The sequence below is a fragment of the Micropterus salmoides genome, unplaced genomic scaffold, assembly GCF_014851395.1.
Source record: "Micropterus salmoides isolate LMB-PRFRI ecotype aquatic unplaced genomic scaffold, ASM1485139v1 Ms_hic_scaffold_8, whole genome shotgun sequence".
NCBI lineage: Eukaryota > Metazoa > Chordata > Actinopteri > Centrarchiformes > Centrarchidae > Micropterus > Micropterus salmoides.
The window spans coordinates 38,130,572-38,156,256 of record NW_024044570.1 but is presented as its reverse complement, the minus strand read 5'-3'; the positions used below and the strand labels follow the sequence as shown (position 1 = coordinate 38,156,256).

At 41.9% G+C, this 25,685-nt stretch overlaps 1 protein-coding gene across 4 annotated transcripts in view; it reads left to right on the top strand.

The window, feature by feature from the left end:
• The window catches only part of LOC119893438 (kelch-like protein 25), a 91,251-nt gene that overhangs the window by 45,288 nt on the left and 20,278 nt on the right, over positions 1-25,685 (top strand). For 2 of the 4 annotated variants that reach the window (XM_038705579.1, XM_038705577.1), the window contains 4 exons: positions 14,596-14,792; positions 20,910-21,015; positions 21,310-21,453; positions 21,834-22,243. In XM_038705579.1, coding sequence (XP_038561507.1) covers positions 14,596-14,792; positions 20,910-21,015; positions 21,310-21,453; positions 21,834-22,220 — 834 coding nt within the window. In that variant the 3' untranslated portion in view covers positions 22,221-22,243. Of the gene's footprint in view, positions 1-14,595; positions 14,793-20,909; positions 21,016-21,309; positions 21,454-21,672; positions 21,733-21,833; positions 22,244-25,685 lie in introns of those variants that run through there. The other 2 variants (XM_038705578.1, XM_038705580.1) reach the window with 2 other exon arrangements.

Here is a 25,685-nt window from a genome sequence, read left to right as displayed (position 1 = left end):
CTTTCTTGTACATCTGGACATGATACATGTGCCACAGAAATTTCGTACATGTAGGTAAAACGCGCCGCGAGGGCTGCTTCTTTGATCTGCTTCACTATGGGTGAATGTTGATTTGTACATGTGTTCAGGGCGGGACTCTTATCAAATGTGTAATATTTGGTACAGATTTGATCATTTACAGTCAAGTTACAATAACTTCCTGTTTCATGGCGAATCATCGATTTTTGACAGCATTCCATGGGCAAACTGGTCGACTGATAATAACAATTTGTACAACTTTTAATTGTCAATGGGTTTAGACCGCACAGCAAAAATCTGAAGTTGGTCGGACTAAATCCCTAGGAGGAGTTCATTTAAGTCCAGAGTGTGTAAATCATCCAAAAATGACCATAAAATTCAAAATGGCTGACTTCCTGTTGGGTTTAGAGCATCGCTCCAAGAGGCTTTTTTGTACGTCTGGACATGATACATGTGCCACAGAAATTTTGTATGTATAGGTGAAATGTGCCGCGGGGGCTGCTTCGTCCTGTTGCCAGCAGGTGGCGCTATGGCTTTGAGTGAATGTTGGCATTTGGATGTGTTCAGGGCGGGACTCTTATCAAATGTGTAAAATTTGATACAGACGTGATTATGTACTTGTAAAGTCAAATTGCAACAAATTCCTGTGTCATGGCAAGGAGTTTAACTTTGCTGCCACGCCACCGCCACACCGTTAACAGCAAACTCACAAGATTTACAACGTGGCTTCATCAATGTGTTAAGGGTTTTCTTGGACAGATTTGAAGTTGATATGTCCAACCTGCTAGGAGTAGTACATTACAGCGTAAAACATGTCATTTCCTGTTGCCAGCAGGTGGCGCCATGACTTTGAATGAATATTGGCATGTGGATGTGTTCAGGGCAGGACTCTTATTATACGTATACAAATTTGGTGCAGGTGTGAGCATGTATTGAAGATATAACAACTTCCTGTTTCATGGCGAATGATCAATTTTTGACAACATACCACGGGCAAACTGGTTGACTGGTAATCCGTTTATACAACTTTTAATCGTCAATGGGTTTAGAGTGTACACCAAAAATTTGAAGTTGATTGGTAGTACAAAGTGTAGAAATCGCCAAAAATGACCATTAAATCCGAAATGTCCGACTTCCTGTTGGGTGTCGGGCATCACTCAAAGAGGCTTTTTTGTATACCTGGACATGATACACGTTCCACAGAAATTTTGTACACATAGGTTAGCAGCTGATCTAAGATAATGAAAAACAATTTGTAGTGAACAACGGTGTGGATTTGTGCATTTTATATTGAATAAATTTGGAGCTACTCTAAATTCCTTTCTCCTCCCCAGAGAAGAAGGGCAAGTTGCTTTCTGTAAGTGCTATCCCCGACCATAAAACTGGCACCTTTTTGATTCCGAAGCTGAACGTGGGGCCTGACTGTTAAACTGACAAAGGGACACGAACCAGCCATTGGCATCTCCCTGAACAGCCTATCAAAACTGGCCCCCCACACATGTTTCCGTGGCAACTGACTTTGCTCTTTGTTTATTATCCCATCAAAGGGATACTCCTTGTCTCACCTAGGTGTGACATAATCCAGGACAGCCAAACTTTGGATGGAAGGACTGCAGTCTCCAAAGACTCAAAGCATTTAATTAAATCTTTAGTTACTTGATTACGTTTGCCTCTATTTGATCAGTTAACATGTTGTTGCTATCCGTTGTTATTAGTGCTGAAAAGAAAGTTACTTGTGCAGTGTTTTTATTGTCAGCAAGACACCCCTTCATCTAATGTAATCAATGCTTGTTCATAATACTTTCCTACAAAATTCCTTTAGAAATGATGACAAAGGAATGTTTTACTATACTCTTAATCGCCAGCTTGAATTTAAGGATGAATCAACAATATTCCCAGTTCCTAAGGAGAGATGATCTTTGATTTAATCCAAGCTTTCCTCATGTAACCTGAGCTCCCCCAAGTGAACGAAATAAGTATTACATGCCCTCGTCGGAAATGCCGTTAAATGTATAAATATCCTGACCAATAATGTGACAATTGTTTCCTATTACCAAATGCCTAGAACAGTACAACCGTTCAACCATTGAGGTTCGATTGTGGAATATATTTGATTATAATAAGCGCAAATAGATTTCTTTTTAAACATTTAGTTTAGAAAGACAGTCCCTTGGGAAACCTGAGACGCCCCCCTGGGGAACCACGCCCCAGGCAACAAAAGAGCGACACGCGACCTCGCGGGCTCTTCTCTTCGCTGTTGGCTCTCTTCCGCTCTGCTCGGCTCCCTGGACGCTTCAGCATGCGTCAACGCGCCAGGCAACGCCCAGACTCGGCCAGCAAAACAGGCCCTTTTGTTTCGCTTGAAGCTACACACCTGAAGTGCCGCAACATCGATCTTCCTTCAGTTTGTTTTTATTTTCTTTATTTCTTTTGTTTGTTAAAGTTATCAGTCCGTTAAGCTACACTGGACTAATTCAGGAACGACCAAGTTCCATTTTAAGCCTTTTTCGTCGAGCCAACTTCACAGAGGTCAGACCAAACCATGTGGTCTCGCCAGCTACAACGAAGGAAACCTGAAAACAGCCGAATTGCCAGACAGAGGAGGCGTTTTCCCTAGAATCCCTAGCAAAAAGCCAGGATCGGGCAGCTAGCGTGGGACCCGTGCAACAGGCCAAAGCAGGCTGTCGACAAGCAGTAAGACTTAACACACGTTCTGTGATCAGATATTCCCCTCTTAACTCCTAAAATCACAGCATTAGTTTACTTTCATTAGCTCTTCTATGCCGTATGAGTCAAATGCTTCCCACAATCGGACCTCCAGGCTCATTGTTCAGCAAATGGTTGGATACAGGGAGCATAAACATCTTTTTATCACCTTAGTTAGAGAATAAATTCACTGTAATATAATCATGAGCTGTGTGTGTTGCCTATTTCTAGTTCCTGCCAAGAGAATTGACCCTTTAGATATGAGACTGACTGACTGATTTAAGATAATTGAGCGATCACTAGTAATAATTGTATAATTATTCAAAACTACCTAGAGGTCCGGAGACTCTAGGATTATAACAACTCCGGTGGTGCCCTGAAACGAGGAATAAATTTTGATTTTATGAATCTTAAAAATTCATAATTGGGTATCAATTCTCACAAATTTATTAAAATGCATAACTAAAAATTTTTAGGTCTGCTACAAATTCAAGTTATTAATTAATTATTATTAAACCAAAGTGTGCTTTTATCATTCTGAGGATTTGAACCAGCTGCTTTCTTTCTTCCTCATGCTTCTTACAACATGCTCTACATGTTTCTCCTTGCCCACAGTAGTCTCAACAGCCTAAGTTGTTTGCCTATTTTGAATTATGTGCTGTTTAGTCCAGAATGTCCAAATCCATCCTGTACATCTCATTTCTCCAACAATCCTCTGCACTCTGTAAAAACACCTCCAATTACTTTTGCTACCTTTCATTCTCTGTTTATTAAGGCTCTTGATTTCTGTTTACTGAAGCTAACACATTAAGAGATATAAAAAGGTGTCAATATATAGACATAGAAAGAGATAGAAAAAGGGGCTTACCTGATTTGTATTTGTATATCTCACAGCATTTTCATGTGAAAGTCTCCCCTACACTTAGGGGAAGGGGGGTCATGGGGGCAACACTGACAAACAAAATCCACGTCAATCACCGGCAGTTCCTGGCAGTTTTCGGTGCTGGCCAAAAATTCCTGTGTGCAGCCTTCAACCTAAACTTCCACTGCAATTTAACGTGCCATTAACTACCAAAAATCCCACTTTCATGCAGTTTTATTTAAAAACAAGAGATGTTGTTTCTGTATCGTATATAGTGAGAATGCCAGTCAGATGGGCCTCCAACTAAATTTTGATTAGTCAAAATTTAGATTAAATTTGGTCTAGCACCAGCTCTGGATGTCAGGGAAAGCATTGCCAAAATAACAAACAAAACAACTAGTATCATTACCTACTAACTTCCTAACACAACAAAGACCAAAAGAAAATACAGGCCGCTTACCTGTCTCCCTAGCCAAAAGGGGAGAAGCTGCTTCTGTGAAACTTGTTTTCTCTTAAGAAATTACACATTTATACTTTACTTACTGGTTTAAGTAACTGCATCTCCCAACAGAACACCACGGTTGAATTTCCGCATTATGTAACGTAGCAAGCAGCGGTGTTTTCTCCCAGAGGCCAAGGGAAGCCAGGCTTCCCCTGTTTTTATCAGACTCTATTTATCATTTTAATAAAAACAATGTTTTTAGTTTCGATAAATCTTATGAGCTGTTGCTGTCATCTCTGCCTGATTTCTCACTATTTTACAATAAGTGAAACAGTGACCCTCTAAATGCTATGCGTTGGATTTGTGGTAAAACACTGTATTGCACCACCATAGACTGACCTGCAGTCTGACTACGCGGGGGAATAGGCAGAGTTGGCATCCCTTTGTGGAAAAAAAATTAAACGATTAATCAATCAGATGAGACCACTGTCACGCTACTGTGATTAGTCAGGGTGACGCCAATCAAATCACAGCATGCGATCAACATCATTCAGATGACATAACGGGAGCTGTTAGCAACTTTAGTTGGTGCAGTTATGGAGGGTGGAGATTTGGAGTTTATAGTTATAAATTGTTTTACTTACAGCAGCAACTTTAGGGTGCTTTCACACCTGGATCGATTGGTTTTGTTCCAAATCAGTTTAATACGTCACTTGTGTTAACACCGCACTGTTGTAAAGCGGTCCAAATTGCACACCTTTCCAGGGCTTTCCTTACGCCATTACGTCACTACCTCAAGTGTGCAGATCGCGCATTCCATTGGGGGACATCTCCATGACAACAGTAACACAAAATGAAGCAGTGAAACAGATGTTTGGTTGGAACACATCTCCCGGATGTTGCACACCACACACAAGAACACTGCAGTCTAACAAGAGGGTAAGTGATAAAATGAGAGTTTGTGAATCCTCCGTTGAGCAGTGCCGCATGAAGTTCAAAAAACTCCGACAGCAGTAGGCCTAGGCCTACATAATACAACCACAACAACATATCACAACAAATGAGCAAAATACGCTGCCGAAGCTGTTGAAAAGCGATCTTTTGGCATAGGTTGCCATAGGCAACACATAATTTGTTCCGGTTCATGGGCCGGCTGTTTTCTCACTGCAAATGAACCATATGGAATCGAGCCGAGACCACCTCTTCAAGGCGATCTCGGCTCGGTTGTTTTGTTTCGGTTCAGAGTGCGATTGTTGTGTTCAAATGAACCGGGCCAAAAGGGAAACGCCCCCTTGTTTCGGAACAACGTCTCCAATCGATCCAGGTATGAAAGCACCCTAAGATTAAATCTGATGGAAGACCAATGCCAAAACTGCGCCTGGAGAGGAAAAAGGGGTTTCGAACGTTCAATGAGGAAAACTATATCCGTACAGAGTGGCTAGCTGGTAGCGCCAAACTTCAGTTGACTCTGTTGTTGTGGAGGAATTAAAAGCCAGTGGGAAATTCTATAACTTGGTTATTGACCACTTTGCCACCATGAAAGACAGGAGAATGCCCTTCCTTTTCAAATAGGGTGAGTGACCCTACCCCACGCCACTGGTAGCAAGTTGTCGTCAAGGAGTTCACCTGTCACCTGCACTGCTCCACTCCACAAACCGAGCCCCCCTGGTGACGCACCAGCCTGCCCAAAGTAGTAAACCCATGGGGAAATCATCGTCATCATTTTTGGCATCTTAGAGGGCAAGACGTCATGACTGTTATTACTGACATCTTCCACATCTCACTGTCTCAGAAAAGTGTTCCCACCTGCTTTAGCTAAAAAAGTCTGCAGTGTCTAGTCTGAATGACTACCACCCTGTGGATCTCACCCCCATTCTGATGAAGTTCTTTGAGAAGCTGGTTCTTCAGCACATAAAGAACAACATTGCAGCCAACCTCACCAGGACCCTCACCAGTTTGCTTTCAGAACCAACAGATCCACAGAGGATGACATCTCCACTGCCCTCCACTCAGCCCTCACACACCCTGGGAAAAACAACACCTACATCAGAATTCTGTTTGTGGATTTCAGCTCAGCATTCAACACAATCTCCCCATGAAACTGAGCAGCAAACTCAACACTCTGGGTTTAAATACAACACTCTGCAACTGGATATTGGACTTCCTCACAAACAGACCCCAGTCAGTTCGGATTGGCAGACACACCTCCTGTAGTGCTCAACACCGGAGCCCCCCAGGGCTGTGTGCTCAGCCCCCTCCTGTTCATGCTGTACACCCACGACTGCATCCCCCAACATGGAGAGAACTCTGTTGTGAAGTTTGCGGACGACACCACCATCATCAGCTGGATTTCAAACAACGATGGAACTTCATATCGGGAGGAAATTGGTAATCTTGTGGAGTGGTGCTCAGAGAACAACCTACTGCTCAACGTCAGCAAAACCAAGGAGCTGATCATTGATTTTAGGAAGAAGGAGATAAAGAGAGATACCCCTGTCCAAGGGCAGACTTGTAAAAATACAAAGTAAGGAGTCACGTGACGTGGTTGACGAGAATGGCTGCGTGAGGAGTAGCTGCGCCCATCCCAGCACGATATTAACTTTAAAACTTGACAAAGAGTCCAACTTAAAAGTTGAAGTTATATGACAATAATGCCAAACAATACCAGAAGTACCACTAATCCTCCAAGAACTGGCTCGGGTGGAATGAAGGCTAACGAAGTGGCTAACGCTAGCCAAGCTAACCAAAAGAAACCGCAGCCTCATGACGAGCCCGACGCTGATGAACCGGACGCTAGCACCATCCCCGGTAATGTAGCCAAAGAGTTTGCTAAACTTACCGCATTAATCCTGGAAAAGTCAGACGCCCACGACAAGAAGCTGGAGGCTATATGGGTGACAACAAGTGCTACAGATAGCAAACTTGCTGAAATTACAAATCGCATTTCTCAAGTCGAGAGCCGTTTGGGCTTCCTCGAGGAGGCTAACGAGAGACAGCAGGCGAATCCTCCAGCCACAGTTACTGAGGTGGAAGCCCTCCGCCAAAAACTGGACGACATTGAGAATCGGGAGCGTAGAAATAATTTACGGTTCATCGGGTTTCCTGAGGGCTGCGAGGACGGTAACACCATGTCATTCCTCATAAAATGCTTACCGGAGATCCTGAACCTCGATTCCCCCGGAGGACTGGAAATTGACAGAGCGCACAGGATTGGAGGATTGCGCAAGAGCTCAGGTCCGGAACATCCCTCGCCAGCAAGACCCATTATCGCCAGATTTCTCAGATTCCAGGACCGAAACCGCATCGCAGAGGCTGCACGCAAGATGGGTATAGTTACCTGGAAGGAGCATCGTATAATGGTCTTCGCCGACTATTCCAAGTTGGTTAATGAGAAGCGCATAAAGTTCAACGAGTGTAAGAAGATGCTCCATGAAAAACGCATGAGATTTTCTCTCGATTACCCGGCAGTGCTCACCGTGAGATCAGCGCAGGGCCCCCGCCGATTTGATGACCATAAAAAAGCCCTGGCTTACATTCATTCCCTTGGTTAACTCGGCGTTACGGTGTTTTGGTGTAATGGTATTGTATCATGGCCTTAAATTGTGGAGGGCTGAGCCCTTGCTTTGCGGATTCTTTTTCTGTTGGTCTTCCTTTGTTCCCAGAGTATATGAGGGTAAAGATGAATCCACTAAATGTTCCATCTTTGACTGTCAAACAGACATTTAGTCATCTTCTTTTTTGTCGGAACATAAGTGGATAATATTGCTGGAGGGTTTCTGGCTATGTGGACTAATGGCGGGTCCTCTGATCCTTTGTTTATTTTTTGTTTATTATTATTCTCTCTCTCTCATTATCTCAGGAGGTTTAACTATTGGCGCTTAATTGTAATAGAGGGAAGAGAGAAAAAAAAAAAAGAAAACCCTTAAAGGACTTGATTCACGGGGAGGTTTGGGTTGTTTCCCCTCAGGAGAGGGCTGAGCCCTTCAGTGGGTCTATCACTAGCTCGGACGCGCATGAACACAGAGAGGACTCACCTGGAGGTTAGTAAAATCACTTTATTGTGCAAGGCAACACCGCTGCTTAATTTCATGATGTAAAGTGAGGCTTTATTGGTGAGGCAGCCCAAGCCTTGCCCTTTCAATGTTCGCCCATTTTCTGGTTTATGCATAGGGGCGTCATGGGTCACACAATCATTTTTTTTCTTTATGCAGACTTCTGTTTAATGTGTAACTCGTTGTCTGAGTTCGAAATATCTTCCTCTTTGTTATTATAAGGTTATTGGTTACGCTCGTGTCGGGCAGGTAGGAGGTTGGGTGGTCGTCACTGCCTGATTCTGGGCAGGACATCAGGTGCAGGGTGGGTGGGGCACGGTCATAGCGGCTTTAAGTTAGAGAGTCATGGACCAAACTGAGATTAGTGTTTGCGTCTGGCCTTACAGATGCATTTTTGTTGCTTTTGTTATCTGTATGTTTAATGTAAAATTTAATGTGTTTTTTGTCTCTTATTGTTTAGTGATGTTACTCATAAATAAGTCATTTTGGAAAGTACAGCAAAGCTTGTTTAACACTCATTATACATTATTTCAGCTAGTAGTAAAAAGGGTTGAAACTTATGAGCTGGAATGTCAGAGGCCTCCACAACATAGTGAAGAAGAGGAAGGTATTAACTTTCATTAGATCTAAAAAATGTGATGTGGTATTTATGCAGGAGACCCACTTATTACCACAAGAATCTCAAAAGCTCCGGGGTGATTGGGTGGGCTTTGTGGCGGCTGCCTGTGGCAGTAGCAAGAGCAGAGGAGTGGCTACTCTAGTTAACAAGCGGCTACAATTTAAATGCTTAAAAGAGAGTGCAGATGAGGAAGGGAGAATACTGTTGATGCTTTGTGAGATCCAGGGAAATAGTATTATACTTGCGAATGTGTACGCCCCAAATAGAGACGATCCGGCATTTTTTGGGCTACTTGAGAAGAAACTAAATGATATGGGAGACTATCCAATTATCATGGGGGGTGATTTTAATGAAGTAATGGACCCTATATTAGATCGTAGCTCTCCATCTGTCCGCACCAATAGGGCACACGCAGTGCTCAAAGATATGTCCAAAGCATCCGGTCTAGTAGACATTTGGCGGTTACAAAACCCATCTTCGAGGGATTACACATTCTTCTCTTCACCACATAGCTCGTTTTCCAGAATAGACTTTTTCTTGGTGTCTCATTCACTGGTATCAGCTATGGGGGCGAGTGACATTGGTAATATAATTATTTCAGACCATAGTCCAATATTTCTCCATATTCTGTCCTTTAATAAGCCGGCTAGGTCAACTAGATGGAGACTAAACTCTAGCCTTCTATTAGATGAGACCTTTAAGGAATCACTTAGATCACAAATCAACCTCTATATAGAGTCCAATCTCCCAACGGCTCCATCAGCAGAGGTAGCATTGGAGGCTTTGAAAGCCTTTTTGAGAGGCCACATAATTCAATACTCGTCATTCAGGAAGAAGGAAAACAATACTAAGCTCCAGGAGCTTGAAAAACAGATCATAACGGCAGAGTCTAACTTTAAAAAAAATGTGTCCTTGGAAAATCTTACCAGGTTGACTAGACTAAAATATGATTTTAATTCAATTATGACCCAGAGGGCAGAATTCTCTCTCTTTCGGGCAAGCCAATATTTTGAGGAGGGTGACAAGGATGGTAGACTACTTGCCAGGTACATTAAACAAAAAGAAGCAATGAGTACTATTCCTGCTATTAGGAGGGACAATGGGTCTGTCCTAACTGATCCCAAGGAGATTAATACAGTTTTTAGAGACTTTTATGTAAAACTCTATACTTCAGAGGCAGGGGGGGACAGGGATGACATTACATCTTTTCTGTCAACTCTTGATCTGCCGATGTTGTCGGGGGACCAGCTCGAACGCCTTGAATCACCTGTTACTATTGAGGAGATAAGGGATGTTATTAAACACCTCCCTTCAAGTAAAGCACCGGGTTTAGATGGCTTTACGGCCGAGTTTTATAAAGCTTATGCTGAGGAACTTGCACCATTACTCTTAGACACCTATAATGAAGCTTTCGAGAAGGGTAAACTCCCTCCCTCTTTATCCGAGGCCATTATCACCCTTATCTTGAAGGAAGGAAAAGACCCTCTAGACTGTAAGAATTTTAGACCTATTAGTTTGACCTCCTGCGACAGTAAAATACTATCTAAAATTGTAGCTAACCGTCTGGACAAGGTAATAACCTCCTTGATCCATCCTGACCAGGTCGGCTTTATACGTTCGCGCTCCTCGGCTGACAACATCAGAAGACTTCTTGATATTATGTGGGCCACTCAGGATAATGCCTCTCCCATGGCTGCTATCTCGCTGGACGCCGAAAAGGCGTTTGACAGGGTGGAGTGGCATAATCTGCTCTCCACCCTTGAATGTTTTGGCTTCGGCAAAAAGTTCATAGCTTGGATTAGGCTCATATATACTCATCCCTCAGCGTCAGTGCTTACTAACGGTATCATCTCCCTCCCATTTGAACTGGAAAGAGGCACGAGGCAGGGAGATCCTCTCTCTCCTCTACTTTTTGCGGTTGCTATACGTAAAGAATCTGCATTTCCAGGCATACATGTCATAAATTGATGATGTATGCAGACGATATCCTTTTGTTTGTCACAGATCCCGAACAGTCTCTTGCTTCACTATTCAAAATTATTGACAAGTTCTCATCCATTTCGGGCTATAAAGTCAACTGGACAAAATCTGAGGCTCTTCCTCTCACTCCATATTGTCCCAAATCCCTCTTCCAGTCAGGCACTTTTGCCTGGCCTAAGAAAGGCATTAAATATCTTGGTTTAACATTCCCCCCCATATTGACGGATCTGATTAAAACAAACTTTGACCCCCTACTGGACAAAATGCGGGCTGACTTAGAGCAGTGGTCTCCATTGTATCTCTCTATGTGGGGGAAGGCAAACATCATTAAAATGATTTGTGCTCCGAAATTTAACTATTTTCTACAGGCTATGCCAGTCCGAATTCCTTTGCGCTATTTCAAACAATTTGATCAACTTTGTAATACATTTTTATGGAATAATAAACGCCCCAGGATGAACCTGCGAAAGCTGCAGAGGCCAGTGGACAAAGGAGGATTAGGTGTGCCCAGCTTGCTTTTTTACCATTATGCGTTTACCATTAGGCATATGGCACAGTGGTCTTTACCCCCGGAGAGAGCCCCTCCGTGGTTCCACCTCGAAAGCGCGGTATCCTCCCCTCTCACACCCATTGCATGCATCTCAGCTAAATTAGCCCAACAGTATCAGTCACATCCCATTTTGTCTCATATTCAGTGGGTCTGGAAGAGAGTAGCTAAGTTTCTTAAATTTGATCCATATCTGCACAAGGCTGCCGGGATCTGGCTAAATCCCAAGCTCTGTATAAATAAATCTCCCTTCCTTTGGAAGCTTTGGTTGCAAAAAGGGATTAGGGTGCTCGGTGACTTGTACCAGGATGGGACATTAAAGTCTTTTGAGGCACTTAGTCAGGAATTTGACTTACCACGTAATCAACAGTGGAAGTATTTTCAGTTAAGACACCTAGTGGTGCAGGTCTTCGGCTCCCCTTCAGTAGTCCCACCGAGCGGTGACATGTTGGAGAAGGTTCTAACAATCTATGGGCGTGGCCACGAAGCCTCTGCCTACTACGCTATGATCCTTACGGCCTCGGACTCTAATATTTTGTCCCTTAAAATGACATGGGAAACTGATTTAAAGGTGTCATTTACAGATGCAGAATGGGGCAGAATTCTTAGCAATGGGAAAAAAATGTCAAGGGAATTGCGAACGCGACTTATCCAATTCAAAATACTGAATAGAATCTATTGGACACCATCCAGGCTGCATAAGGTTGGTTTGGTTGATAACTCAGAATGCTGGAGGTGTCAGGACAAAAATGGTACCTTTGTACACATGCTCTGGAGTTGCCCGAAAATTCAGGCATTTTGGTCTTCCCTGCATACAATTGTAGAGAAAATTGTCGAACAGAATATCCCACTCACCCCTAGTCTGTTTATTTGGGGGGACCCCTCTGCATTAAGTGACCTGGCCCCTCCACTCTCTAACTGGATCCAGACTGTCCTCATGCTAGGCCGGAAACTTGTGGTCAAAGAATGGAAAGCCCCCTCTGCACCAGCACTGGATTTGTGGTACGCCGCTCTGGGTCAGCTGGCTGCCCTTGAACATCTGTCCTATAGGTTGCTTGATAAAGTGGAGGAGTACAACTTGGAATGGGGGAAGTTTCATTCGTACACCTTGAAGGTTTAACAGCGTTCCAGCTCAAAAACATAGCATTTAACTAGAAAACATGATTGATGGATACTTTTGGATAGAATACGGTACCTACATTTAGGCAAGGCTGTAACTCAAGGGCTAGGTGCATCACTGCTTTATTTTATTTTATTATTATTATTTTTATTTATTTATTTATTTATTTATTTATTTTATTTTCTCTATTATTTTCTAAATGTATTTAGTTTTTGTCTATGGGCGTGCCACGTCCTCCTTTCATTCTATTTTGTTGTATGAGTATTGCTTTATTTTTCGAAGGAATGTGTGTGTGTTTAAATGTTCTGAAAAATCAATAAAATGTTAATCATAAAAAAAAAAAATACAAAGTAAAAACATCAAATCCTTCGGTTTGAATCACATCGTGATCACATTTGTTGATATTAAATGAGCGTTTCCTCTTTGTGTTAAATATTAATAAATATGGTCTCCCCACGATGTCCATTTAGTGGCTGTTACAGAGCTTTTGATCACATGATCTTCATCAGAAGACACTTTGCCCAGTTGTCATGGGCACAATTTGGGATGGAACTGTTTTGTGATTAAAGTAATTAAATCTGGACTCTGCATTTGTAATGTCACCTCTGCTCCCTAATCAGAAAATAATGTTTCACTGTATAGTTATTGAACACCAGATTAGGTTCTCTAAATGGAAAGTGTCAAAATTGGTTTAGATGTCATCAGAATCAGAATCAGAAGGAGCTTTAAATACATGTGTAATTGCTCTAGATTTTTTTGTTTGTGTGCTAAAGTGTCCCTGTCAAGGCAATTCATGTCTTACCACAGAAGAAAGAAGTAATAAACACAAATTTTATACAGTGTTTCTGGTTTATGTTAAATTAATATCCAATTCTGACTCTTATGGTGTGTTCACATACAACACAAAGCGAGTTTTTTGCGCTGCTTAGTTACATGCGTTTGTTGCAACACTTTGCTTGTTTGTACAAGTTCAAATTTTTCAACTAGAGCAAGAAATTCACACGACGCTATGTTGTGAAAGCCTTTCAGCATTGAGATCGCCACGTTATTGACTGATATACAGTATAATAATATTGCAGGAAGTGTACTCATTGGTAATGTGTTAGTGGCTCCTTTTTGGTGTGCTTGTGCACTACTTTGTGTGTTACTGCGGGACAGCCCCCTCTGCAGAGAAGTAGGATGTGAAGGTCTCTAAGGAATAGCCTTGTGAGGTTTTTCCGGAGTGGAAAGGCCGCATAGCAACAAAGACGTGTGGCTGGGGTCATCGGTGGTCAGCTCCTGGTACTGGCAGCTCAGCAGGCAGTTGGAAGGTGCTGGATCGAAGCGCTTGAATGAATCACCAGTGGCAAAGTAGGCCTATCTGCAGGACAGAAAACATTAAAAAAATTAAACTGATGTTTAGTTAACATGCTGTGTTGAAAGTCTACATAAAATCTGGTATTAGTAGCATTACTGATATGCCACAAAATGCTGGTGAGTCTAAATAATTTTATAGTGTTAGAGTGTTGATGGAGCACAACAATGTTAGCATAACGTTAGCCTAGCCCTGATCGTTCCGAACTCATTCAGAAAACAAGCGTTTTAAAAGATGCAGTATGTAGTATGAATTCTGACTTTTTGATACATAAATTATGAAACTCACCGGAGACGGAACGCCTGAAGTTGGTGTCCATCTGTGATACCTACCACCGATCCAAGCTATCAGGACATTATATTGGGCACTATTCAGCCTCAGGTAACGCTGGAAGCAGCAGTCATCCAGGAGCAGTTCATGGAGAAGGTGATGAAATTTACAGAGCTGTGTGCGCCTCCTGATAATATCATGCACCCAAACACAACTGTGTTTGATTTTCTGACTTCCACAACGAGTACAAAGTAGCAATAGTTGGTATATTGGCCATGTTTGAAGACAGAAAGAAATGACAAGAAATTGTTGTTATTTTGTTATTTACGCAGAAGACTCTCCTCTTTCCTAGAAGAGAAGTTTTCCCCTTCTCTTCCAGACATGGGTTCACCACATACTCGCGCGAATAAAACGCAAGTAAATATGGTACCAGCGGTCAAATTCGCGCAAGTAGAGCAAGGCGAACATAACTTTGTGTTATATGTGAACACACCAATTCAATTCTTTCTCTGATAGACACAGATTAAATGGCATTCAGTGTTATAAATTGTATGTTAACCTGACAATTTCACCCCTTATTTCCTATTATTAAATCTGCAAATTAAATAATCTCTATCATTGTTAGGTTAACTATAAAGCCAAGGAGATAATACCTAAGGCAGACCTTCCCAGCCCCAGAAAGGAGCTCAGTGCTTGTGCCATCGGCTGTAAGGTTTATGTGACAGGAGGAAGAGGATCGGAGAACGGTGTGTCTAAAGACGTCTGGATCTATGACACTGTCCATGAAGAGTGGTCAAAAGGAGCACCCATGCTAATTGCCAGGTGAGTTATGTTACATTATAGTAAACAGAATAGTAGGCATATCATACCACCAATAAGTGTGGTCTGGCAATATTGGTGTTTATGTAGAGCTTTAAGTCCATTTAGAAGGGTGCAAATTCATGTACACTGGCCCAAAATCAGGTAGAGTGGTGGGTAAATGAATGAATGCCTTTATTGTCATTGCATGTAATGTACAACAAGATTTCTTGCCTCTAGTTAAAGGAAAAACTGCACTGTCTACTGCTGAACAGGTCTCGTTCTAAGATGTAATGCAGTATGTTAGTGTGCTCTTCAGGGAGCAGAGGTAGAAGGCCTCCAGGAGTCTAGCAGAGAGGTTGGACTTCCTCAGTATTCTGAAAAAGTACATCGTCTATTGGGCCTTCTTAACCAGCGCAGTGGTATTCACAGTCCACTTGAGGTCGTCGCTGATGTGGACCCCTGGCTATTTAAAGTTGGTCCCAGTCTGAAGTCTATGATGGCCGCAGTGCCACTTGAACCTTGCTTTGGCAGTGACTGCAGTTTGTCTAGTTAGAGTAGACATGGTGTCGGACACCGTAGTTTTCTCTGGACCCCTGCCAAATCTGACCAGTGATGACATGTATAGCCGCATGTCGTCATTCCGCCACTGGTTGTCGAGGTGGTGTCCAGCAAACGATGTGGGCTTTGTAGATCATTGGCAGACTTTCTGGGGAAGACCTGGTCTGATCTGGAGAGACAGCATCCATCCCACTTGGGAAGGAGCAGCTCTCATTTCTAGAAATCTGGCCAAGTTTATTAGTGGACCAAATCCATGACAACCCAGAGTTGAGACCAGGAGGCAGAGTCGCAGTCTAACACACTTCTCTGCCCTTCTAATTCAGCAGTTACCCACCCAAAACCCTACACAGAGTCGCAGTCTAACACACTTCTCTGTTCCTCCATTTCAGGAGTTACTTAGTGAAAATCCTATAGTGACGGTGTCTGCCCCCCGACCATCGAAATTATTTAAATCAAAGGTAAACAGAAGAGGAGCTGTGCATAAAAACCTCATAAAAATTAAAACCAATAGCGCAATGGTGCAAACGAATAGGAGAGTTAAATGTGGACTCTTAAACATCAGATCTCTTTATTCTAAAGGTGTACTAGTAAATGAACTAATATCAGATTATGATATTGATTTATTTTGTCTTACTGAAATCTGGCTGGGTGATGGAGTATATGTAGCCTAAATGAATCCACCCCTCCCAGTCATATTAATACTCAGCTATCTTCGACTCTAGCCTACTAATCAGCTCTAAATCTAAACTAAATTATAACTCATTTGAAAGCCTTGTTCTTAGTCTTTCACACCAAGTTGGAAATCACTGCAACCAATTCTTTTTGTTATAGTGTACTGAGCACCTGGTCCGTACTCTGAATTCTTATCTGAATTTGCAGAGTTTTTGTCAACTTTAGTCCTTAAAATGGACAAAGTTATTATTGTAGGGGATTTTAATATTCATGTGGACGTTGAGAATGACAGCTTCAGTACTGCGTTTATCTCTCTGTTAGATTCCATTGGCTTCTCTCAGAATGTTTATGAACCAACTCACTGTTTTAACCACACCCTTGACCTTGTTTTGGTATATGGTGTTGAAATTGAACATTTAATAGTGTTCCCACAGAATCCCTCTTTATCTGACCACTGGTTGATAACTTTTGAGTTTCTATTGCTGACACACCATTAGGAAAAGAATTCAATAAGGGATGATTGTCTGATAGTGCTGTAGCTAAATTTAAGGATGTGATTCCATCAGCTCTAAATTCATTATCAAGTCACAAAGTAATTTCAGTCCCTCCCAAATCGATCATCTTGTTGATAGTGCTGCAGGCTCACTGCGAATGACACTCGACTCTGTAGCCCCTCTAAAAAAGAAAATAATACAACAAAGACGGTTAGCTCCATGGTATAATACTGAAACTCGCAAATTAAAGCAAATATCACGGAAACTTGAGAGGAATTGGCGTTCCACCAAAGTGGAAAATTCTCATTTAATTTGCCAAGATAGTTGGTAGCACGTTATAATAACTACACACTATGAAGCATTAGTTAAGTATGAGTAAATACGGAATGCATCATTAATAAAGCATTGTATGTGTATATGTATATATATATATGTGTATATGTGTGTATATGTATATATATATATGTGTATATGTGTGTATATATATATATAAATGTGTATGTGTACATGTACCTTCCGCATGATCACTGATGCCCCACGAGGTGAGATCTTGCATGGAGCCCCAGACCGAGGGAGATTGTCATCTTGAACTTGTTCCATTTTCTAATAATTGCGCCAGCAGTTGTTTCCTTCTCACCAAGCTGCTTGCCTGTTGTCCTGTTGCCCATCCTAGCCTTGTGCAGGTCTTCAATTTTATCTCTGATGTCCTTACACAGTTCTCTGATACCATTGACCATCAGATCCTATTACAGAGACTGGAACATTTCATTGGCATTAAAGGAGCTGGTTTAAGTCCTATTTATCATTTATAACAATGAATGCTCCATGCATGCCAAAGTTAGTCTTGGAGTTCCACAAGGATCTGTACTGGGACCAATCCTGTTAACTTTGTATACATTCTTCCTTTAGGCAATATTATCAGGAAACACTCCATAAACCTTTATTGTTATGCAGATGATACTCAATTATATCAATCAAGCCAGATGAAACTTATCAGTTAACTAAACTCCAAATGTACATTCAGGATGTTAAAACCTGGATGACCTTGAATTTTCTAATGTTAAACTCAGATAAAACTGAAGTTATTGTACTGGGGTCCAAGCTGCTCCGAGATGCATTATCTAAAGATATAGGGTGCTGCTCAAGTCTCTTATTTGTCGTTTCCTCGCGCCTCGCTTGATCCAGAAGTTGTTCCGCTTCGCCATCTTGCAGGGCGTCCCAAAGCTCTTATTGGCGCCCCGAGGATCGAGGAGCGATCTCTGAGGAGCTATGAGTGAGGATATACTAGTGCATCCTTCATGGAAGTCTTTTAATGACCAACACGCCCCCTTACTGGGTAGCCGTAATATTGATTGGACGCTGCAGCTGATCGGACTGATCTAACACATCAGGACAGATAACATTAAACTCAAAGTCTTATATTTGAGTTGTTTTATGATTCACTGTCTTGTTAAAATCTGTGTTACTTGTAGGTCTGAACAACAAAAGCCCCACACACAACTTTATTTATTTATTGGAAAGAACTTTGTTTTATTCCTCCCATCAACTTATTATTATTATGGAAACAATTAAAGTCAGAGAGAGTCTGTCAGCAAGAAACATGTCATCCATAATTTATCGTCATTTCTATTCAGTCACATGTGAGACTGGTCATTCCTGTGTTTAGACGACGATAAAACATAGCACACGTAAGGACTCAGGCAAGTCACTAAACTGCACCAAAGTATCTAATGAAGCGAGCAAAGCATCTGTTGAAAGCAGCGGCGGCTCCGCGAGTAAAATCAGTTGGATTGATATGATGGAATGCAGTGATCGATAGGTGACGAGTGATATGACTTGCAAATAGAATGTATCCAGTAGTGTTAAAGGATATCTGAAGAGGAAATAAACGGAAAGCCAAAAACTGAGCGTCAACTTTGATATAAGTTACATCATTTCAATTTCCCTGAAACATTTAGGCTAATAAATCCCAAGACACCATGATCATATTCTGGGTGATCCCGTGCCTCTGAGCAGGACATACAGTAACCTATAATTTTCATGTGTAGGTGTTTGTTAAACAGGTAACAGAGAATCATGCTGCTCTGCACTGATAACTGTGAGACTTTATTATTACCAACACAGTTCACATGTATGTAGACACAAAGTCGATCAAAAGTCTCTACAGCTGTTAGAGCCAACTGACTAACTGATCCAGCTGTGATCAGCTGCCGCTTTCATCAGAAACTGACGTTGCTTTACGTGATGCTTCGGAGGAAAGGAGGTGTCATGTCTCCAAAAAGATATTTCCTCGCTCCATCCATCCCCGGTGGGCTTGACTAAGACACAAGGAAAAGACACAAGTGAGGGAAATATAGATACCATTAAGAGACTTGGAAAGCACCCATAGTTACTCTGGATGGCATCGCCCTGGCCTCCAGCACCATTGTGAGGAATCTCGGAGTTACAGTGAGGAAAATAAGTATTTGAACACCCTGCTATTTTGCAAGTTCTTCCACTCAGAAATCATGGAGGGGTCTGAAATTGTCATCGTAGGTGCATGTCCACTGTGAGAGACATAATCTATAAAAAAAAATCCAGAAATCACAATGTATGATTTTTTAACAATTTATTTGTATGATACAGCTGCAAATAAGTATTTGAACACCTGTCTATCAGCTAGACTCCACTCCATTTATTATCCTAAATTAGATGCACCTGTTGAGGTCGTTAGCTGCATAAAGACACCTGTCCACCCCATACAATCAGTAAGAATCCAACTACTAACATGGCCAAGACCAAAGAGCTGTCCAAAGACAATAGAGACAAAATTGTACACTTCCACAAGGCTGGAAAGGGCTACGGGGAAATTGCCAAGCAGCTTGGTGAAAAAAGGTCCACTGTTGGAGCAATCATTAGAAAATGGAAGAAGCTAAACATGACTGTCAATCTCCCTCGGACTGGGGCTCCATGCAAGATCTCACCTCGTGGGGTCTCAGTGATCCTAAGAAAGGTGAGAAATCAGCCCAGAACTACACGGGAGGAGCCGGTCAATGACCTGAAAAGAGCTGGGACCACCGTTTCCAAGGTTACTGTTGGTAATACACTAAGACGTCATGGTTTGAAATCACGCATGGCACGGAAGGTTCCCCTGCTTAAACCAGCACATGTCAAGGCCCGTCTTAAGTTTGCCAGTGACCATTTGGATGATCCAGAGGAGTCATGGGAGAAAGTCATGTGGTTAGATGAGACCAAAATAGAACTTTTTGGTCATAATTCCACTAACCGTGTTTGGAGGAAGAAGAATGATGAGTACCATCCCAAGAACACCATCCCTACTGTGAAGCATGGGGGTGGTAGCATCATGCTTTGGGGGTGTTTTTCTGCACATGGGACAGGCGACTGCGCTGTATTAGGGAGAGGATGGCCGGGGCCATGTATTGCCAGATTTTGGGGAACAACCTCCTTCCCTCAGAGCATTGAAGATTGGTCGAGGCTGGGTCTTCCAACATGACAATGACCCGAAGCACACAGCCAGGATAACCAAGGAGTGGCTCTGTAAGAAGCATATCAAGGTTCTGGCGTGGCCTAGCCAGTCTCCAGACCTAAACCCAATAGAGAATCTCTGGAGGGAGCTCAAACTCCATGTTTCTCAGCGACAGGCCAGAAACCTGACTGATCTAGAGAAGATCTGTGTGGAGGAGTGGGCCAAAATCCCTCCTGCAGTGCAAACCTGGTGAAAAACTACAGGAAACGTTTGACCTCTGTAATTGCAAACAAAGGCTACTTTGCCAAATATTAACATTGATTTTCTCAGGTGTTCAAATACTTATTTGCAGCTGTATCATACAAATAAATAGTTAAAAAATCATACATTGTGATTTCTGGATTTTTCTTTTTTAGGTTGTCTCTCACAGTGGACATGCACCTACGATGACAATTTCAGATCCTCCATGATTTCTAAGTGGGAGAACTTGCAAAATAGCAGGGTGTTCAAATACTTATTTTCCTCACTGTATCTTTGATCAGGACATCAGGACACCCCAACCGGTCAAGGCAGATGGCCGCCCACCATGAGCCATGGTTCTGCTGGAGGTTTCTGCCTCTTAAAAGGAAGTTTTTCCTTGCCTCTGTCGCCTAGTGCTTGCTCTTGGTGGGAACTGTTGGGTTTCTGTAAATAACATCATAGAGTACGGTCTAGACCTGCTCTTTTATGAAAAGCGCTCTGAGAACTGTTGTTGTGATTTGGCGCTATATAAATAAAATTTAACTGAATTTAATTAAAACAATGACCATTTAACATACTGTACTGACCTGCAGCAGTCTTACTGAAGAGTGGTACTTCAGACATTTCAGAGCCATCATATAATGTTTAATGAAAGACCAATATCCACAAGCCCTAAAGCATACATAATGTTGGTATTCTCCTCTCTAGGTTTGGCCATGGTTCAGCGGAGCTGGAGAATAGTCTTTATGTTGTTGGAGGTCATACAGCCATAGCTGGAGTTTTTCCTGCCTCTCCATCTGTCTCCCTGAAACAGGTTAGAAAAAAATCAACTTCTTTAGATTAATATTTTCAGTTTTTATCTATATTCATAAATGTTAAAAACGTTTTAAGTTTTATGTATTAATATTGTAATCTGGTTGTTATCGAGGGGTGATCATTGTAAATCTCTGCTGCTGGTCAGCCTTTGACTCACCTTGAGTACATTATGCATTTTTACACACTGTTTCGTGGTTAAAGATTAGCACTGCTTTTAAGCGTTAACCTCTTGGCTCTAATATGTCTGTTTGAAATCAACATATTAAAGTGTTACCGTGTAATATTTTCCTAGGTCGAACGGTATGACCCACTCAGTAATAAATGGACGATGATGGCTCCTCTACGAGATGGAGTGAGTAATGCAGCCGTGGTCAGTGCCAAACTCAAACTCTTTGTTTTTGGAGGGACCACCATACACAGAGACAAGGCCTCCAAGGTTGGTAGATCTGTATATTTACCTTCCCATTCTTCACAAGGCAGCTCTTCACAGTCTAGCTACTATTTTAAAGAGATAACTCAATGTTCTAATTTAAGTTAATTGTTTTCTGATTTACAATTAGTTTGTCATTAAATGTTATTTGCTCCACTTGTTTATTAATGTGCACAAATAATATAATGTATATGTGCATTACATTGGGGTTATATATCTTTGAAGACCAATACTACCATCACTGGTTCAATTTCCTGGCCTACAGGATAAAATCTGGGTGGACAAAGTGAAAAGGTGAATAAATTAAGGTGACAAAAGGTGTTAGTGTTTCACCTAAACTTTGTCAACGACAGCGCAGCCTAACAACTGTCAAACTTCCTGTTTAGGTCCAGTGCTACAACCCTGTGGGTAACCGCTGGAATATTCCTGCTGAATGCCCCCAACCTTGGCGCTACACAGCGGCTGCTGTCTTGGGGAGCCAGATCTTTATCATGGGTGGTGACACAGAATTTACAGCTGCCTCCGCTTATCGCTTTGACTGTGAAACCAATCAGTGGACTCGAGTGGGTGACATGACATCCAAACGGATGAGCTGCCATGCCTTGGCCTCAGGAAATAAGCTGTATGTGGTTGGAGGTTACTTTGGGACGCAGCGGTGTAAAACGTTGGACTGCTATGACCCCACATCAGATAGCTGGAATTCCATCACTACTGTGCCTTATTCACTGATCCCCACCGCCTTTGTCAGCACATGGAAACACCTACCTGCCTAAGTGGGAGACACCAGCATTTCCAGGTACATTCTTAAGGACCGAACACTAAGAATCAGGTTTATTGCCAAGTAGTTTTTCACATACAAAATTTTGCTCTTGTATTTTGGTACATAACAATAAACGTAATAAGAGAAAATATATTTTTTTTTATTACTACAAAAGTAAAAATAAAGTAAATATAGAAAAATTTAAAACTTTGCAATAAAATATGAAAAATATTATGAAAACGTATGCACATTATACTGTGCAAATGGTTTAGGCAGGTGTGGAAAAATGCTGTATTGTAAGAATGCTTTCAGATTATATTTATCAATAAACAAATGCAACATAAGTGATAATAGAAGATCAATATTTTTTGTGGCCTTTAAAACAGCATAAATACGGTACACTCTACAGTACATTTTTGAAGGAACTCAGCAGGTAGGTTGGCCCAAACCTGGACGCCCCACCATGGCTTCGGGGGGCCGTGATGAATAAACGACCAGATTTTGAAATTACAGGTACTTGCGATTATGGAGATATAAAATGTATGTCTATGGGAGTGCTATTTGATATACAGTTAATAGCGCCACCTAGAGGCTGATTGACACCAAATTTCATACAGCCCCTCAAGAAGGCATGCCACTGAAGGTCCTTAAGTTTGGTGTAGATTGGACATCCCTAACCTAAGATAAGACATCACTTCTTGTTTAGAGCATTTGGCACAAACATTTGTTAGCTTATGAATCTGAAAGTTTTTTGCGTATCAATCTGTGGAGCGCTAACTTTTATCAGCTTGGTCCAGAGATTGTCCGTGCCAAATTTGTTGCCAATCGGACTTGCAGGTTTGGAGGAATTAATTAAAATATTTTTTTCAGTTTTTGCAATTTAGTGAAAAAAACTTCATCGCACAGAGGGGTGTCCTATACCATACGAATCGGCAGTATCTCCTAACATGTAGACAAAAGGTTGCGTAGTTATGAGGCAAAATGTCCTTTGAAATAAAAAGGATTTTCCCGTGGTATTTCAGCTTCGGTTTTAGCGCCACCTTTAGTCTGAATTGCACCAAAATTTTGTATGAATTGGACTTGGTGGTTATGGAGATATAAAATGCATTGGGTGAACTTTGTTCCATGGAGTCAGGGGACCATCCTGAACAATTCGGTTCAGTTTCACGTCAATGCGAGTTGTGGTTATAGAGGATAAATAGCGCCACCTAGGGGCTAATTGCACCAAATTTCCATATCACATTAATGCACTAAGTTTACATTTATTCATTTAGCTGACGCTCTTATCCAAAGTGACTTACAATTGCTATACATGTCAGAGGTCGCACGCCTCTGGAGCAACTAGGGGTCTTGCCCAGGGACACAGTGGGGGATGGGTCACAGTGGGGGATTGAACCCGAGTTTCTCACACCAAAGGCATGGTCTTATCTGTTGGGCCATTGCCACCCCTTTAGTAACATTTGTTAGCGTATAATTCCAATTCTGGGGAGCACTAACTTTTATCAGCTTGGTCCAGAGATGGTCCATGCCAAGTTTGGTGCCGATGGGACTTGTGGTTTCGGAGGAGTTAATTAACAGTTTTCGTGATTTTGCGAGAAAAAGACAGAAAAGACCGTGGCCTATTCCAGGAGATTAAAGCTCGATCCCCTGAAAGTGTGGATATAAGGTTTTTGATATGCACCGACCTTTTATATGCGTTGACCTTGCTGCCCCCTAGAGGTAGAAGTGTGCGAATTGTTGCGCCTGAGGTCATTGCGGTGACCTGGACCTACCCTGTGAGTTTTGCGTCTGTAGCACTTACCATCTAGGTCGCAGTTTCAGTTTTCTTTACGGAAGTAAAAAATAAATTAAAATCTTTGCGATTACAATAGGGTTCCCAGCTCCTCTGGTATTGGGAACCGCAATGCCTTGCATTAATTAAAGCTGCAAGCAGCAATGAGCCGGCCCAAATACCTCCCGTACGTCGGGGGTGTGTAGCTGTTGCATGGTTCGACTTCCTTCAAGTCGGGGTGTGCTCTGCATTCGTGTATCCGTTTTGTGCATTCTGTCATTTCCGCAAGGGAGTTAAGCACAGCCATTGAATATTAGGTGGCGCTATCATTGTGATTAAACATTGGCATGTAGATGTCTACAGGGCGGGACTTGAAGTTTACACTGCACATACGTGATGTGTGGAAAATATCTGACAATGTGTGGTTGATGTGTCAGTTACTTATTCAATTCAAAGTGGCTGACTTTTGGTGGGTTTAAATGTAGCTCTCAAAACAGCTTCCTGTTTAATGGCGAGTAATTACTCACCAAGGCAAAAGCATTTGACAAGAATTATCTATATTATTATAAGCATTATAGCTTTCCTGCTGAACTTTGAGATGGATGTGGTCAACCTGCTTTGTGGTGCATATATGCCTCATTATAGACATTTATGTCTGCTAAGGTACAAGGGGTAAAAAATAAATGAGGAAGAAGAGATGAAGTTTGAACGATGTCGTTTCCTGATGCCAGTAAGTGGCGTTATCACTATAACTGGATATTGACATGTAAGTGTCTATAAAGTTGACATGTGATTTTGGGACAGATCTGACTGTGTCTAGTCCATCTACATGCTACTTCCTTTTCATGGCAAAACATCAAAATTCAGCGCCTCGCCATGGACATGCTGTTTGATCATTAAAAAAATGCTTCGCAATTTAACATCGCAAGGCCCTTAAGGTAGCGCTGCCCACATTTGAAGTCGATCGGGTTAAGATATAAGATCAGATATTAAATTCAATATGGCCAGGTTTAGCATATGGCTCCAAGAGACTTTTCTTTAAGTCCGGGCTTGCTAAGCACCCCAAAAATACGACAGATGGGGAAGATAAATAAGAAGAATTCTAGCAAACACAATAGGGAGCTCACAGCGTTGGCTGTTCAGGCCCTAATTAAAGCTGCAAGCAGTGATGAGCAGGCCTGAACACCTCTGCTGTAGCTGTTGCATGGTTCGACTTCCTTCAAGTCGGGGTGTGCTCTGCATCCGTGTATCCACTGTGTGAGTTCTGTCATTTCCGCAAGAGAGTTAAGCCAGTATTAGGCAGAACATATTAAATATAGTTGTCTTTTCAATGAAGTATACAGGACCTTTTGCAGTTGAGCAATACAAACAGAATACATTGAAATAGGCTTTAATAACTCCAAGCCATATAAGAAACAAAGGTCTCTTCCTTTTCCTGGGTAATTTTCTACCTTAACTCAAGCCTAATCATCCTCAGCACTGCTCCAATAAATATAGTTTATTTCTGTTTTTACCATTACCATTTTTGTTATTGCTACTATATTAATGTATACTGTCTGCTACGTAGCAGAAGAGGGAGTTACATACTCAATTTCACTCTGTCACCTGTTATATTGTAACCAACTAAATCTACCTACCTAAGACAATTTAGGTATATTCATAAGTGAAACAAAAAGGGCCTTAAGATACACAGTTTGTCATAAAGTG